The 15,708-nt window shown below is 38.3% G+C and overlaps 1 protein-coding gene across 6 annotated transcripts in view; it reads left to right on the forward strand.

Annotated features, from left to right (window-relative positions):
• ANKS1B (ankyrin repeat and sterile alpha motif domain containing 1B) overlaps positions 1-15,708 on the forward strand; it is a 754,695-nt gene that overhangs the window by 292,747 nt on the left and 446,240 nt on the right. For 4 of the 6 annotated variants that reach the window (XM_077807665.1, XM_077807666.1, XM_077807669.1 and 1 more), the window contains exon 13: positions 14,935-14,945. The exons of the other annotated variants lie outside the window; for them this stretch is intronic. In XM_077807665.1, the coding sequence (XP_077663791.1) occupies positions 14,935-14,945 (11 nt within the window). The remainder of the gene's footprint in view (positions 1-14,934; positions 14,946-15,708) is intronic. 6 annotated transcript variants of the gene reach the window in all.

The raw sequence follows: 15,708 nt of genomic DNA on the forward strand, positions 1-15,708 counted from the left end.
CTGACCATGAGTTGTAATAATATGAAAAGTTTGAAATATAGGAAGCCAGACACTTGTTAGTAAATGGAGTAAAAAAAAAAATGTCAGATACAGGACATTTATTAAAGGTCCCATTTTTAAATTGGTTTCAATTAACTCATAAACTAAATAATGATTCAGTTGAAAATCCCTAGGGAACTGAATCTTTACTCATGGATTGAGCTGTAAATTACACTATATTTTTCATACAAAACAAAGAGGTTGAATCCTTGCTTTAAGTAAAAAGTTGAACCCATTCTTAATAAGTACAGCTGCTACCCTATCTCGAAAGTATACTTAACATGCAATTGTTTTTGTCTTGCACCTATTCCGACCATATTATATCGAAGTACCTGATACTGACAGTTTAGTTTAACCATATAACTCAAACAGTGTATTGTATTTTAAGTTTTAACAGACTACCACCACCACCCTGCTTGAGCTCATAGTATAATTTTAAATAATTTCAGACACACATTCTTACATCAGGAACACTTTCAGTTAAACTAAAAATTGTTTTACTTTGTACTGACCAAAAAGAGAACAATACTTGGAAATGTAAATATATTGGGAAAATCTTCCTGATAAATGATCTATATTTCCTATTAATTGGAAGTGCTCATTGTAAAGACCTACTGTAGTTGAGTATTATAGAACTCATTTTTATAAGCTTATTTTGTTTTAGACGTATATCTGCCTCTGCTGATGTACATAATTTTAAGATCTTTTGTGGTTTAAACTGTCTTTCACATGACTAGCTTTTATAGAAGTGCATATCTTAAAAATACATTTTGGTTTAGTTAAGTGTATTGGACTGTGGGAATATAACTATAATATAACAAACTGTCTATATTAATAAAAATATACTGAATTCTAAAGGAAAAATGGCATGAGTCAAACAACTCCAAGATTTAAAAGCACAACAGTATTTGGAACACTATTAGTTTTGAGGTTGCACATCACCCTATCACTCAAAAGTATCATAACTACTGTAACTGAATGTCCATCATACAATATTACAGGATGCAATATTGATACATTTACATGTCCAATGTTTTCTTATATTTTTCTACTTCAGAACTAATTTAAGAATTTGTTGTTCTCAACTCATAGCAATAGTAAGAAAATGAAATTCTGTCCGTTTGCACCAACAGTTGTAATGGAATGAAAGATTCAGTCAAATGCCACTTTCTGAACATTAATGGCATGTAATTTATGTCTTTGCTAAGGAAACTCATGCTTTGGTGAGTTTACATGAATTGTTAACAGGGCCATTTCGTCACTAGTTGATCTGAAACAAAAAAATTGCTTTTTATAACTGTAGGTGATGAGCTTTTGACTTAGTGTATGGCACAGTCTGGAATAGTGCAGCCCGAGAAATAACCTTGACGGTCAGCCAGACAAACGTACATTTTATTATAAGGATGCAGGTGTTTTCTCTCACTGTCACACAGTTTACTACACCTGTCTATCAGTATCTTTCTATTTCTTGATATATTTAAAAAGAAGCCTTATACACCTACAGACAGGGCTAGATTCAACCTTTGATTGTAAGCAGATGTAAAGTGCAGGCCCTCTCCCAATGGAAGAGCCCAAAACCTTCCCCCTCAAATGGAAGGGCCTGCAGCTAGCCAGTACAGATGAAGGCCGGCAGAACTGTATGGTGCTGGCGAGGGTCATTAGTAGTATGGGTGACAGAAATCAGTACTGAAAATTAGGTCTGGCAAGAAAACAAGAATTCCATTTAATAAAAATAAATAATAAATTCCAATGCTAGAAGGGTCCACTGTGATCATCTAGTCTAACCTGCTGTATAAGATTCTGACATTTATTTTCATTATATATTGGAACAAAACTGAGACCTTTTGAATTTTTGTGTAGAAAAAACAGTCAGACTGGCAAGCCCACCCCCAGAATAGCCAGCATCCCAGTGGCTAGGGCACTCACCTGGAAAGTGAGAGACCCCAGTTTAAGTCCCTGCTCTATCTGGCATCCCAGTTGAGTGACTGAAGCGCTGCACTGTTGGCTTTTTTTGGCGTTCTCTCTCTCTGTCTCTGACCTGAAATTCTGTCCTGGAACTGAAACCCTTCCTAACTAAATTTTAATTAAAACTGTTACATTTCCATGAGACGTTTTTGTTTTTGAATCAGCACTGTCCAACAAAAGAACATTTTGTCAAAAAATTCCCAATCCCAATTTACAGAAAACCTCCAAGCACTCAAATATCATGAGTCAGGTCTCAAACCTCATAACATTGGTTTAAAAATCATAATTTTAAAAAGATATTTGGTTCTTTATATTTGCTTCCTGGCTTTGTTTTAAGGTTTTCTCCACAACCATACAACTAGAAACTTAAATTTTATATAATGAAAGCTAGGATTCTCCTGCATTCTTGTGATTCTGGCAGTTGGGGCTCTAAGAAAAATTCCAAATATCATAAGCATGTGACAAAATCGGGAGAGTTGGCAACACAGGGATATTCTGAGTCAGCTTGTCCCTTGGACAATTTTTGCTCTGTTGGCTACCACAACTGCAATTTACAGCCCTCCTCCCCTGACAAAACCCTAGTGGTAGGCACCAATGGAAACACTTCCTACCTTCCCTTGAGAGTGACTTCATCTCTCCATGGCACAATAAAGACCCCTCCATCCTTAGCTACTTCCTGGTACCTGTGGGATGAACAGAACCCATGCTGTTGAAACCTCAATACCCTCCTCTAAAAATAACAGATCTTTAACAAAATACTAGTACCTGATTAGCAAGTCATAAAAAGGAAAATATTCCACAGGAAAGTATTCTTTGAGACCCGAATTAACTTTTTCCTAAACCAGAAGGTTTTAGGATAATCAATAACAAGATCCAGCTCCACTTTAAATGCAGCAAACATTTTATAATAGTATATTTTGTTGGTTATCTTTTCCCACTCAAAAATGTCAGTTATTCAGAATAACCAGGGAAAAATCAGACCTCTGTTCTTTTAATAACTCACCCTTCTACCGTAAGTGAAATGCAGATTGTTCTATGGAGATTTGAGGTGAAAGGGGTTGTTGAGGTATAAAAGTTAAATAGAGCTTTAATCCTGTGTTTACAGGATTATGGGACCATCATCAGCAGGAATTTATGATGGGTAGATAGACTACATGTGACAGACTTGGTGATTGTTGCTGGCTTCCCCAGCATCTCTTTTTCATCTGACAAATCTGCCTTAATCAAGCACAAGAGTCTATTAAAATCTTCTGAGTACCCTTTCTTTCAGAAAATCTGAAAAAGAAAGAATTTGTTGCTGTTTAAATTGTCTTTTTTAGACAGATGGAATTTTTTCAAATCGCTGTCTAATACTATACAGAGATAAAAAGAAATGTTAACCATTTTTATACATCATTGGACAAAAGTCTTCTAGCACCAAACAAAGGATGAGAGAGTTAGTCCAGAGAAAATTTTTTAAAAATGGACACTTTCTGGCAATCATAATTCTCTGTCTTCTCCTCTGAGGATAAGGACAAGCTTACATATTCAATTTTGAAAACATGACCTGTTTTATCAAACCAAGTGCATACATGTATTCATGAATATAGCAAGTCTATTCAAGCGCAGCAGAAAATATTTACTTTAATGGTATTTTTCAGTTATTAGTGTTCATAAATGTTTGCTCCCTGCCACATCACAAATTCATTCTAATGATCAGAAGTTTATTGTGTACAACTGCAATGATGCTAAGCATGTCTTGAGTACTTGAAATTAGACAGAAGAAACATAAAATTAATTTGAGTTGGATAACGAATTTCTGAAAACTTCTTGTTCAGTGCTTTTAACCTGAATTTTAACCTGAGGTCAGGCTTGACAAAGCCCTGGCTGGGATGATTTAATTGGGGATTGGTCCTGCTTTGGACCTCCTCCTGAGGTCCCTTCCAACCCTGATATTCTATGAATACTGTCCTTGCTTTAACTTTGCTTAGGATGTTTGTTTTATGTAGGATAAACTGTAATGTTACAGGTTGATTATAGTCAGTACTTTTCTTTTAATATAGATTATTGTATAGTTTTATTTGCTGTAATAACTAAATTATGTGGAGCTATAGTACTTCTTGCTTACTTATTGTGCTTTCATGATACACTTCCTTTTAACCTGAGAACTGCATGGAGATTTTATGAAGGCTATATTTCTACATTTATCTCCAGTTGTTTTGTTTTTTTAATTTAGATTTATAATACAGGCCAAATGAGCTTATCCTAAGCCCTAGGCATCTTTGACAGTTGTTTTAAAAGCACAATTAAACATATAAACAAAATCAGTAACACCCAATGGAACCTTTTAAGTAAGATCTCCTTCCTCAAATACCCCCATAAAAAAAGATTAGCTTGACACATGCCCTGACTATTTGGGCTCTTTTCTACCATTAACATATTTGTAATTGTTTATGCATTCATTAAATGCATTCAAACAATAAAATAAAATATAAAATAAAATAAACAGCTGAATCATTCCTCATCCCAGATGGAATCTGAATATTTTTGAAGTTAATGAACATACAAAGTCCTTAACCAAAATCTCCCTACTAGATGAGGAAAAAGAGGGAAAGGCACAGTCTAGCCCATATGATTAGAGAAAGTGGGGTGCCTTTGAATGTTTGTGACAGTAATATTTAAAGGGAAATTCATAATTTTAATTGTTTATTATTGCCTTCAGATCCTCCAATTCGGTAAGAACATCTTTTTGGCAAAGCAGGATATTATTATTTTTAAGGTCAATATTAAATCTAATTTTACAAAGAAGAACGTCAGGCAAAGCTCAATCTAGTAAGATACTGCAAGATCCCTGAAGAAAATCTAATTGAAGGTCTGGGCTCATAAGTGAATAAAGCATAGCTCATTTGGAACTGCAAGATTCATTTGTCTCCTAAGCAATATATTAAGCCTTTGCAGGAGTTTTTTGCAGTATTATTATTTTGCAGTAGGTTTTAATTAAAAAGATACTTCCTTTAGGTCTGTAAGTCCCGTATTTTTGAGTGTCAAAAGAATCTTCAGTGTCTTTTGGGTGACACATTGATATTTGTCTCCCACATAAAGTATATAATAATTTATTACCTAGGTCTTCTAGTAAAACCCATAAGGTGAAATCCTTCTGTCAATGCCTTCTATTCTTATCTTTGACTTAAATGAAGTCTGCAGTGAGCTGAACTGTGTAACAGTTGCTCATGATTCCTTTGCACTGAGTATACCTGTGACCAGATCCATACATTTGTTCTGATTGTTAAACCAGTATTAAAACAGGTTGGTTTACAGCAGGCATATTCAAGCACTATCATTCTGTGTTTCTAATATGTTTATCGTAGTTAGGGATGGGTGTGTAGATAAAACAAAAACTGGTATGAACATTTGACATTGTCCCAAATCAAACTCCTGAACCTTGCCTTGCACATTTCTTTGACCTTGCCTCTTCTAGCATAAACCATAGCTCTGTATGTGTGTATTATATAAAAAAAATCCAAAACAAAACACTCCACTGCACACATTTCTACCCTGGGGAGAGTCTTAGAGAATAAACCACATATGACAGATGGTGGCCACATAGAATCACAGAAATGTAGGGCTGGGTGGGCCTAAAGACGTCATCAAGTCCAGTCTCCCACGCTGTGGCAGGACCAAGTAAATGTAGCCCATCCCTGACAGCTGTTTGTCCAACTTGTTTTTAAAAACCTCCAATGATAGAGATTCCACAACTGCCCTTCGAAGCCTATTCCAGCACTTAACTATTCGTATAATTAGAAAGCTTTTTCTAATATCTAACCTAAATCTTCCTTGCTGCAGATTAAGCCCATAACTTCTTGTCCTATCTTCAGTGGATGTGGAGAACAACTGATCACTGCCTTCTTTATAACAGCCCTTAACATATTTGAAGACTGTTATCAGGGCGTCCCTCAGTCTTCTTTTCTCAGGAACATGTCAAGCTTTTTTATCTTTCATATTCCTCAATGTACTGCTGGAAGATACTCAGATACCATAGTTAGGAGGGCAATAAAAGAACCTATATATATATATAGACACAATTATTATTATAAGACTATCAAGCAAGTACTTCTGTTGTATATGTAACTGTAATGCATAACTTCTACAATGAAGAAAAGAATAAGAGAATTGAGTTCAAACCTAAACTTGAGTCAATTGTTAATCATTTCCATATTCCAAGTAGCTACGTACAATACTCGGATTTCTCCCTATTGTCCCAGTCAGCTCTCCACTTGCTGCTCTTCTTGTCAAGCTGGAAGTAAAATAACCCTGTAACTAGGCTGTCATGGAGTGGGAGCACTGCAGAGACAGATCACTCGGTCCACAGGCAGCTAGCTAGCCTGCCTTGCATTGTTCTGTTACAATCCCTATGGCTATTTAGGGGAAGAAGATTGACCAAGCCTAATGAGGGAGCCTCATCTAAGTTTCCTCAGCCAGAAGAGTTGTCAATGTGAAGTGAGGGCCTCAAGAGTGAAAGCTGCAAAACAATTAGGTGGGGTTTTTTTTCAACTATTAATAAGTGTAAAGGCATAAAAGAGCCTCAGAGAGAAAAATAACCTTTTAGTAAACAATCTCAATTTCTCCACTATTGATATGAGTAGATCAGATTTCCCTCTCCTCTTGTCTGTTGTGAATACATTTGAACAACCTTTCATTATTAGCTAGAATATTCAATGGAATTTATATTCAATATATATTTTTCTCTAATTATCCTGCCTACTTATCCTTATTTTGATAGATTTTCTGATTCTTCCCATTGCCAGATTGTTTATAACTTTTTAAAAAGCTTTCTGCTTATCAGTTATGTTTGTGTGGCATATGTGAGATGACTGGAGCAGAAAGAACTGGCAAAAACCTGTCTTTTTTTGTCTTTTTTTTAAATAAAAAACCCACAAAATTTCAGTTGTCTTTCTGAGTTATTCTATTGACCACCTGAAAAAAATCACATCCATATATCTTTACACAGACCAACCAGTACTGAAACATGTTACTTTCAGTTCCCTTTTCCCCTTAGTCCTTTTGTAGAGGAGGGAAAATCTTTCCTGTTCTTTCTCCCTAGTCTCTGTACTCCCAACTCTGCTACACTGTTCTTATCATCTTAATGACCATTCACTGGAATCCTTCCAAGGGTAATGAATGTGACTGAGGACTTTCATTTTTTTTTTATTGGTACATGAGTGAACCCCAAGGGAGGAAACAATTTTTTTAATGAACCTAAATAAGTGAACCAGAACCTTAGATTTTCTTTTTAAAGGCCAGCGAGCGTTAGAGTTCAAAATTAAGTTAAACAGCTCACTACAACATCTGTGCTTAATATAATGTGGGATATCAGGGAAAACTGTATAGTACTTTTCCTGTACCAGCTTAATTCTTTTTTGAAGCACAGACAGACTTCTGTCTTTTCAGGACTTTTCAGAAAACATTACGAAGTCAAGGCTAAGGTTCTCTTTTGAGTGACTGTCAAAATATATATATTCCATTTATGGTATGCATGCACCTGAGATCAGTCTTTTGGCCAACAGTGTCCATTGTGGCTATGCGTGTGTTCTGAGTGTTTTCATGCCCCTCACGGAGAACATAAAAGGTGACTTAGCACTTCTAGTTTCAAGATGGAGCTGCTTGCTGGCCATTCTTTATGTAGTGCTGTCTCTTGTGTTTCTTGTGTATAGTCCACCCCAGTTAGTAGTTAGTGTAAGAGATATTTAGGTTAGTTATTTGTCCATTGGTAAAACTTTTTAATAGGTTTCCTTTTGAAAAACAAGAAGAAATATATATGAGACCTGTTGTGTGACTGTTGCATTTCTTAATTTATTTAAGATATGAACCAGCATACTCTGGCATGCTAATAAATCTAGCTCCAACTGTAAGAGCCATTCCCATTGAAAATTTCTGCAGACAACTACGAAACACAGGCCAGCCATGCCAGTTTTCCATGACAGGGAATATTGCTTCTTGACCCCCAAATAAAGAGATCAGTGCTATCCAGTACTTCTGAGCTCAGATCTTAAATGTATTCTTCTTGGGCATCACCCATTGTGACCTATATACAAGCCTATGAGAGAGGTCCATCTGGTCGCTAGCCTTTTTTTTTCTCCTGTTACCAGCTTGCATACTCCTCACAGGCCTGAATCAGGCAGGAGAAGAGAGAGAGGTTTCCTTTTGACCAGGAAAATTTTATATTTGTTATTTTTTGATACCAAGGTGTAGGGATCGCGAATCCTAAATCCCACAGATTGAAATATTGAACCTCATGAAAGGCTGCTATGCTTATTAATGATGGGGACACAAGATGCTCATTTACTTTGGGAAATTATACATCCCTGGTAAAACGTGTGATATGTGTGTCCTTTTCAAAAAGGATGTTGAAATCAAGGGAAGTCCACCTTCAAATGTTTTTAATGGACAGATTATTGAGACTGGCATCAGATCCTGGCATGTCTCACTGCTTGTGTGTGGCATGCCCATCTGCGGGAGTGCTCCTATCAGCACAAGGTCTACCAGCTCCCAAGCCTCATCAGTCAAAACTTTAGCTCCAAGCTTGAGAAAGTCCAATAAGAAACTTTCTGCCAAAAAGGCACATAGCTTGGAGAACGTTAGAGGTAGATCCCCCAACAATTATGTTCTTTGATAGGATGGCTTCCCCATACCATTTGAGATCTAAGGAGACTTTGCAGTTCAGCGTGATTACCATTGAAGATCTCAGTACTGAGGCTTCGGCAGTGAAACAATATATGCAAACTATGGCTGCACTGGTACTGACTCATACTGTCACCTCTGCTTAACTCTCAAAACCATCAACCTCCAGTATAGTTTCCTTGGGACTCCTTGGGACTGCTACTCTGATACCAATTATATCAGTACTGATAATAACAGCATTGCTGACCCTTCAGCTCCACTTTTTGCCCCGCTGCACTGTACAGTACTGACAACATACATGGTACAAGGGGACCTGCAGGTCAGGCAAGAGCATGAGTTCCCATTGATTTCTTCAACTCTAACATCAATGGTGTCAAGACCATCTTCATCTATGGTACCAAGTATGTTTAGAACTGTGTTTCAGCGATTGACACCTTGCTCTACTGCTAGACCTAGAATGCTTCTTTTCATCATTGTCTTTGTCATCATCTGAAAACAGTATGAGATACTCTCATATATGCTCTTTCAAGGGACACTCTGATTTCTGATACTTTAGAATACTTACTCAAGCTTAAACTTCTCAGTCTTTTGATTTAGTTGTGGTTTACCTTGTGGCCATCTATGTGCCTATATATGCTGAATTAGAATAATTAAAATTTTGCTGTGCTTTTGCTTTGATAGAATTTATAAATTCAGTATTAAATTTTGAATGTGACTCTAAACTTGAGTCAAATCTGATTATATTTATTCAAGTACTGATGTGCATTAGATTCCCTAATGTAACTTCCAGACCATTGACATGTTTGGTCCTATTAATTTCTAGTTGAATCTTATTTTTTCTATGTTCGCTATAATTTTACATTATCACTTTTTTGATGGAAATACTAAAAGGAGTCAGAAATTTGAGTGTAGCCATAGGTTTTTCTTAGATTTAAACCTGTAAATCTTTGTTATGTCTTTATGTTCTGTAACATATATCAGGTGATATCAAGTGCTTTATTTTCTGAAAATATGTAAAACCAATTTGATGTGTGTTATGATGAGACCCAAAATTTGCAACACCTCTCCAAGATCTATGTGAAAAGTGCCTCCCATGCTTTGCATTGATCTCGCATGCTCTAATTGTAAAATGATTGGTCCGTCTCATCTTTGGACTTCACAATGGGTTCTGCAAGGCCGGGATCCATACAGTGGGTGTGGGCAGAGACTGAGTAGGCCAAGTCTTGAGGAGAGGAAACATCGCCTCCCCACCAGACCCACAGAGATTCCCAAGGAAAGGTAATACTCTCTGGGCTATATTGCTTTTTCATGCCCCCGCTGCCCCTCCACAGGGGGGAATCCTTTAAAAGGTGGCCTTTGCCATTTGTGGATACCCCACACCTGTGAGTCACTCTACAAAGAGGCAAACATCCTCCACAAAATGGAAGAACACAGGGAAAACACCACAAACTCTTCCAGGTTTTATGGTGGGAAGGAGAAACTGTGGCCTTTGCTTTGGAAGGATCCACACAACTCTCCTGCCAACCCACATGGGATTATATTTCCAAAGTGCGGGTGGAGAAAATAGAAAAAGAAAAATGGAAGCAGCTAGCCCCAAGAAGGATTGTTATGTGTTTTCTTTCCTTATCTTTAAAAACCAACATGAAAACTTAAAATAATTGGATGCCCCAGTTAAAGTTTCCCTTAATCAGCTTTAATTTGTGTGACTAGCATCTGGAAGATTGTGACAGCAACTGATGTTTATTGGGGTCATTTTTCATAGTCATAGTATTTTAATTTATCCACTGCATTGGGCACAAGCAGTGTTTTCTTTTGCACCATGAATTGGTTTTCCCTTTCCAACTATTTTTTCTTGAGCAACCCTCAATATCGTAACCACTGAAATATAAATTCTTTTTTCTATTACTGTTGGTGTTCTCTTGTGCTACTTCTGCAGATCTCACAGTGTTGATTTGTGACTGTTCAGTACTTGGAGACTTACTGAAAATGAGAGCAGTGAAACTAAGAGACTTACAGTACTGCTAAAGTATTCATGTAGTGTTATTAATTTGTATTGCAGCAATGCACAAAGACCCCAGTTAGGATTAGCAGCCCCATCATGCGTAGGCACTGAACAAACACAGAGGGAGATATTATTCCTACCCCAAAGATTTAATTTTGGAGACAACATTTTTTGAAAGGGTAATTCTAATCTTGGTAGGAAGATCCAGAGTTTTTCTTCATCCTTGTTCCCCAAATTGTACACTGCCAACAATAGAAGATAATAAGAATGTGGTATTGTTTTTGTATGATCATGGATAGAATGTGCAGAGGCATACCATCCATTCCCATTAATTAAAGAACAATTTGCATTACTTACTAGTGGAGGTGGTCTTTCAATGAACTTGGGGTTCATTGAGTAACAAAGTAGTGAATGAGAAAGTAATAAAACAAACTGGAGAGTTACTGTGGTGAACTGCTGCACACAGCCATTCCCTGTTCCCAGCCCCTGCCTCCAGAGCACATCTCCAAATTATCGCACTCACAACACTGTCCCTTATGAGGGAGCATCTCCAAATCACAATCTTTCTTAAACGTATCTCTATAGTCTTCTTGAAATAGATCATATATTTTGCCATGTTGAGAACATGATTTCTCCCTGAAGGCAGCTCTTCTGCCTATTAGGCACTGGCACCCACATACACTCCCACTGAAGACGGTGTGGCTTTGGGTGGGTGAATGGGCATCTACCCTCACAAAACAGCTTCAAGATTGTGTATCCTCTTGATTAAATTGAAATCTGTTTTGGAAAATTCCATCAACCAGATCTTATGGAAAGCTAATACATTGTCCCATTTTGATTATCACCATAATTATTTAACTAAGAGTCTGGTTTAGCTTAAATTCAGTTAAATTGAATAAATTGTGGTTCAGTAAATTTGAGAGTTATGACTAATTTGACTATAGGAAAGTCTGTTTTAAGGCTTAACAGTCTTAACAGATTGAGATATTCTTGCTGGCTCCTTGGGCAAAAAAGCACACACACACTCTCTCATTTAAAATATATGTATTAGACCTGTCTTGTTACTGTTGCACTTCTTAATTCATTTAAAATATAAACATTAATAAATCATCCAAGAATAAAGTGGATAGATCGATCACTGTTTCAGAATAAACCAGTTATACAGTGCATTTTCTGAGACCTGCTAATGCTCAAAATAATTAAATGTACAATGTCAATTTCTTTTGATATTTAGTCTTCAGATCTCTAAACTGTATACTGCTTTTGATAAATTGACTTCCTGCTAGAAAAATATTGTCATATATGGGAGAAAAGTATAACTGTTATCCTAATTCTTAGTAATTACTTTACTAAAGCCATTAGCATCCAAGGCTGGCTTCCTAATGGATTCTGCTTATCACTTGCCTTTCTGGTTATTAAATGTTTGTGTCTAAAAGGAACAACAAGGGAATAGATACCAACTTTGCTTCACTTGGAGGCATATTAAAAAAATTGATCGGCAAATCACCTAGTACTCTTCACAGCAAAACCACGTTGGTGGGAGTGAGTTAATTTCTGTTGTACTATATGCTGAGTAATAAGCTTCTTCCAGTGGGCATACTTCTCTTTTATTCTTCCTGTCAGCTACACTAAATGATACATGGTTGTGAAGTGCCACTCCAGGTTTATGCAACCCACACAAATAAATACACTGAACACAGGTGTTTGGATTTAAGGTCACTGGCTGCAATACTTTTTCAAAATAACTCCTTTAAAGCAAATTGTTAAAACAGTAAATAATATCCAGCTTTGTCACAGCCAGCAAGGGTGGTGGTACCCAGTGATGAGCTGCCAAAATCTTAAGAACGGGTTTCCCCCTCACCCCACGAGGGGGTCGTTGCCCACGCCCGCCCCTCCAGGACTCCTGCCTCATCCAACCCCCCCCGCGTTCCTTGATGCCCCTCCCAACCCCATCCACCCCCCCTCCCCTGTCCCCTGACTGCCCCCAGAACCGGGCAGGAGGGTCTCATGGGCCACCGTAGAGGGTGCCCACCCCACTCCTAAGAGCCAGAGGCACCTGCTGGGGGATGAGGTGGGGAGTCCCGGAGGTGCTTACCTGGGGCAGCTCCCAGGAAGCATCCGGCAGGTCCCTCTGGCTCCTAGGGGCGGGGGAGCATAGCTGGGGGGAAGCAGAGGAAGCCACTTTTGGCCTATGGTGCCATTTTTGGCCAGTTAAATTTAGAAGCCCTTTTAGAACCGGTTGTCCCTGGCGGAACAACTGGTTCTAAAAGGGCTTCTAAATTTAACAACCGGTTCTAGTGAACTGGTGGGAACCGGCTCCAGCTCACCACTGTTGGTACCCCTATTTCCCTGCCTTTTATGTGGAGAAAAATGGGCATGTTATGGGGGGGGAGTTCTCAATCCTGTGCCACCACTGAGGCCTGTCATTCCCAGTTTGAGGCTGGCTTTGTTGTGCTGGGCTAACTTCTGTCATATACTGCAACGTGGACACTGCTTTTTAAGTTGTGACCAAACATGAACAAACCACTTACCTATGCCTAGTCAGTAACATATCCGAAACAATCACTCCATTCAACATATGAACCAGCATTCTCTCACATGCTAATAAATCTAGCTACATCTGTAAGAGCTATTCCCACTGAAAATTTCCTCAGACAGCTACCAAACTCCGCCCAGCCATGCCAGTTTTCCATGACAAAATATTGCTTCCTGACCCCAAATAAAAGTGATCAGTGCTATCCAGTACTTCCGAGCAAAGATCTTAAATGCTGGATATTAGCCACTTTAAACCCTGCTTGGGTGGTACCCATTGTGACCTGTAGACAGGCACATGAGGGAGATCCATAATGTCCCTCCACTACCTGCTGGACTTTTATTTCTCTCCTCTCACAAGGTGCCAGGTATCTGTTGCCAGCTCACAAACTCCTGCCAGGCCTGTGCCAGCCAGGAGAAGAGGGACAACAAAAGAGAAATAGATAGATGCCAAGACACAAAGCACTGAAATATCTGGTTTCTGGAGACCTGGAAAAGCCCTTCAGTCTCTGTAAATTATCAGGCAGACTTCTAAAAGTTGGTAAAAATCCACTTGATTTTCATAGAGCAACCTGGGCAAAATACCATCCTTTGTTTTTGTTGTAGTTTAGTTTTGTGTCACCCTTAAGGAGTGATGCAAGTGAATGCTGAGCATTGAAAACAATCTTTGTTTTACTGTATAAAACAATCACCAAATTATTAGGGCTTGGTTGACCCCAGCTTAGCCCTCCCCTACCCAGTGGTAAGAGGATCATGGCCAAAGTGAGCTGTACAATAACAATCCCTGAAGGTAAAATGGCTTCTAAGGTGTCATTACGAGTCAGTGAAACTTACAGCATCTTCTAACTGCTATCCATGGACAGAGAAAAGAGGCATTATTAACCTCATTTTACACATGGGAAAGATCCTCAAATGTATTTAGGCCCCTAGCTTTAATGGAAGTTAGGATCCTAAATATTTTAGAGGATCTGGGCCAGAGAGATTATTCCTCTCAACCGTGGGCAAGTCACTTAATGGACTAGAGATCTCCTGAGTCCCAATCCAGCGCTGTAACCCAAGACAATCTTTCAGGAAATGTTGAACTGTTATATTGTATCTTCTTTTATTCATCAAAATTCTTCCATGTTCTGCAGTATATCACAGAGATTTCAATATCACCAATAGCAACAGTAGCCTAGGGGAAACAATTTTCCTTTTCAGCAGTGAAAGCACACCATTGTCACAAAAGCTGTGCTACATCAGTATTAGAACAATAGCATTTTGCCATCGGTCATCGCTGGAATCTTGACCAGGTGTGCTCTATTACTGCACATTTAAGCTCTTTAGATTTTAGAGGGCATTTCTGTAAATTGAACAAAGTCACATATACTGGACTATGGTACACTATCACTTCTTACTCTATGGATGATCATGGGTTATATTAATACCTATTTCAACTATAAAAATACTCAGTGTAATTGCCTCTGGAAGTATTGTAAAATAATTTCCTTTCTTCACCTTATGGGATTTAAATAAGTCAGAGCTGGATATGCCCTGAATCATTTTTGAGATTTTCAGTATAGTTAAGCCTTGTGTTGAGATCTTTCTCTGTATTGCTTTTATTATAATGGTTAATGGAAAACTACTAGATTTGACTTTTATGGGAGTCGTGCTTCCCTCCAAAGATGGAATTTGGTTCCTGGCTCTTTGTCAGAGCTAGCTAGCTATTCACTTTCGTGTGCTGGTGCAAGTATGTAAAGGGATCAATCATGTACTTAGTGCTGGGCACAGTTATTACAAGTAGTCCCATTGCAACAAATGAGACTACTCAAGTAATAAGCACTGCATTCTGGACTGTTAGTCAGCTGGTGAAGTCAATGTAGCTATATGACAATTTACACCAGTTGAGGATCTGCTCCTTACTGTTTGCAGGGTCAGGCTCCAACTCACTCTAACTCAGATTACAGATCTTGTTGAGTTTGGTTTTTAACCCCCGAACATATTGAAATTAAAAATAAATACTGAGCTCTTGGGAAAATATATAGAAAACAGTGAATGGACAGTTGGAACCATACCTCTCAAATGTCACTCATTTTAGTCCCAAAACTACCTATGTTCAGTACAAATCTGATACCCCTCAAGAATCATGAGAGGTTATACAAAGAATTATTTGCTCTAAAGGAATGAATACTACACACTAAAGTTTCCTCAATGAATAATTTTTTGTGTTTCTCATTTTCATTCTTTGTCATCCATTACAGCCTTCGTTTTAATCTTGGTGTTTTGAGAGCTATGGTTGGAAGAACACAATGAGAATACTTCAGGGGTTCTCAAACTTTTTCTTTCTGAGCCTCCCCCAGCATGCTATAAAACCTCCATGGCCCAGCTGTACCACAACAACGTTTTTTCTGCATATAAAAGCCCGGGCTGGCGTTAGGGGGGTAGCAAGTAGGGCAATTGCCCAGGGCCCCACACCACAGTGAGCCCTGCAAAGCTAAGTTGCTTGGGCTTCAGCTTCACTCGGGGCCCTGGGT

Source organism: Eretmochelys imbricata, chromosome 1 (genome assembly GCF_965152235.1).
Source record: "Eretmochelys imbricata isolate rEreImb1 chromosome 1, rEreImb1.hap1, whole genome shotgun sequence".
Taxonomy (NCBI): Eukaryota; Metazoa; Chordata; order Testudines; family Cheloniidae; genus Eretmochelys; species Eretmochelys imbricata.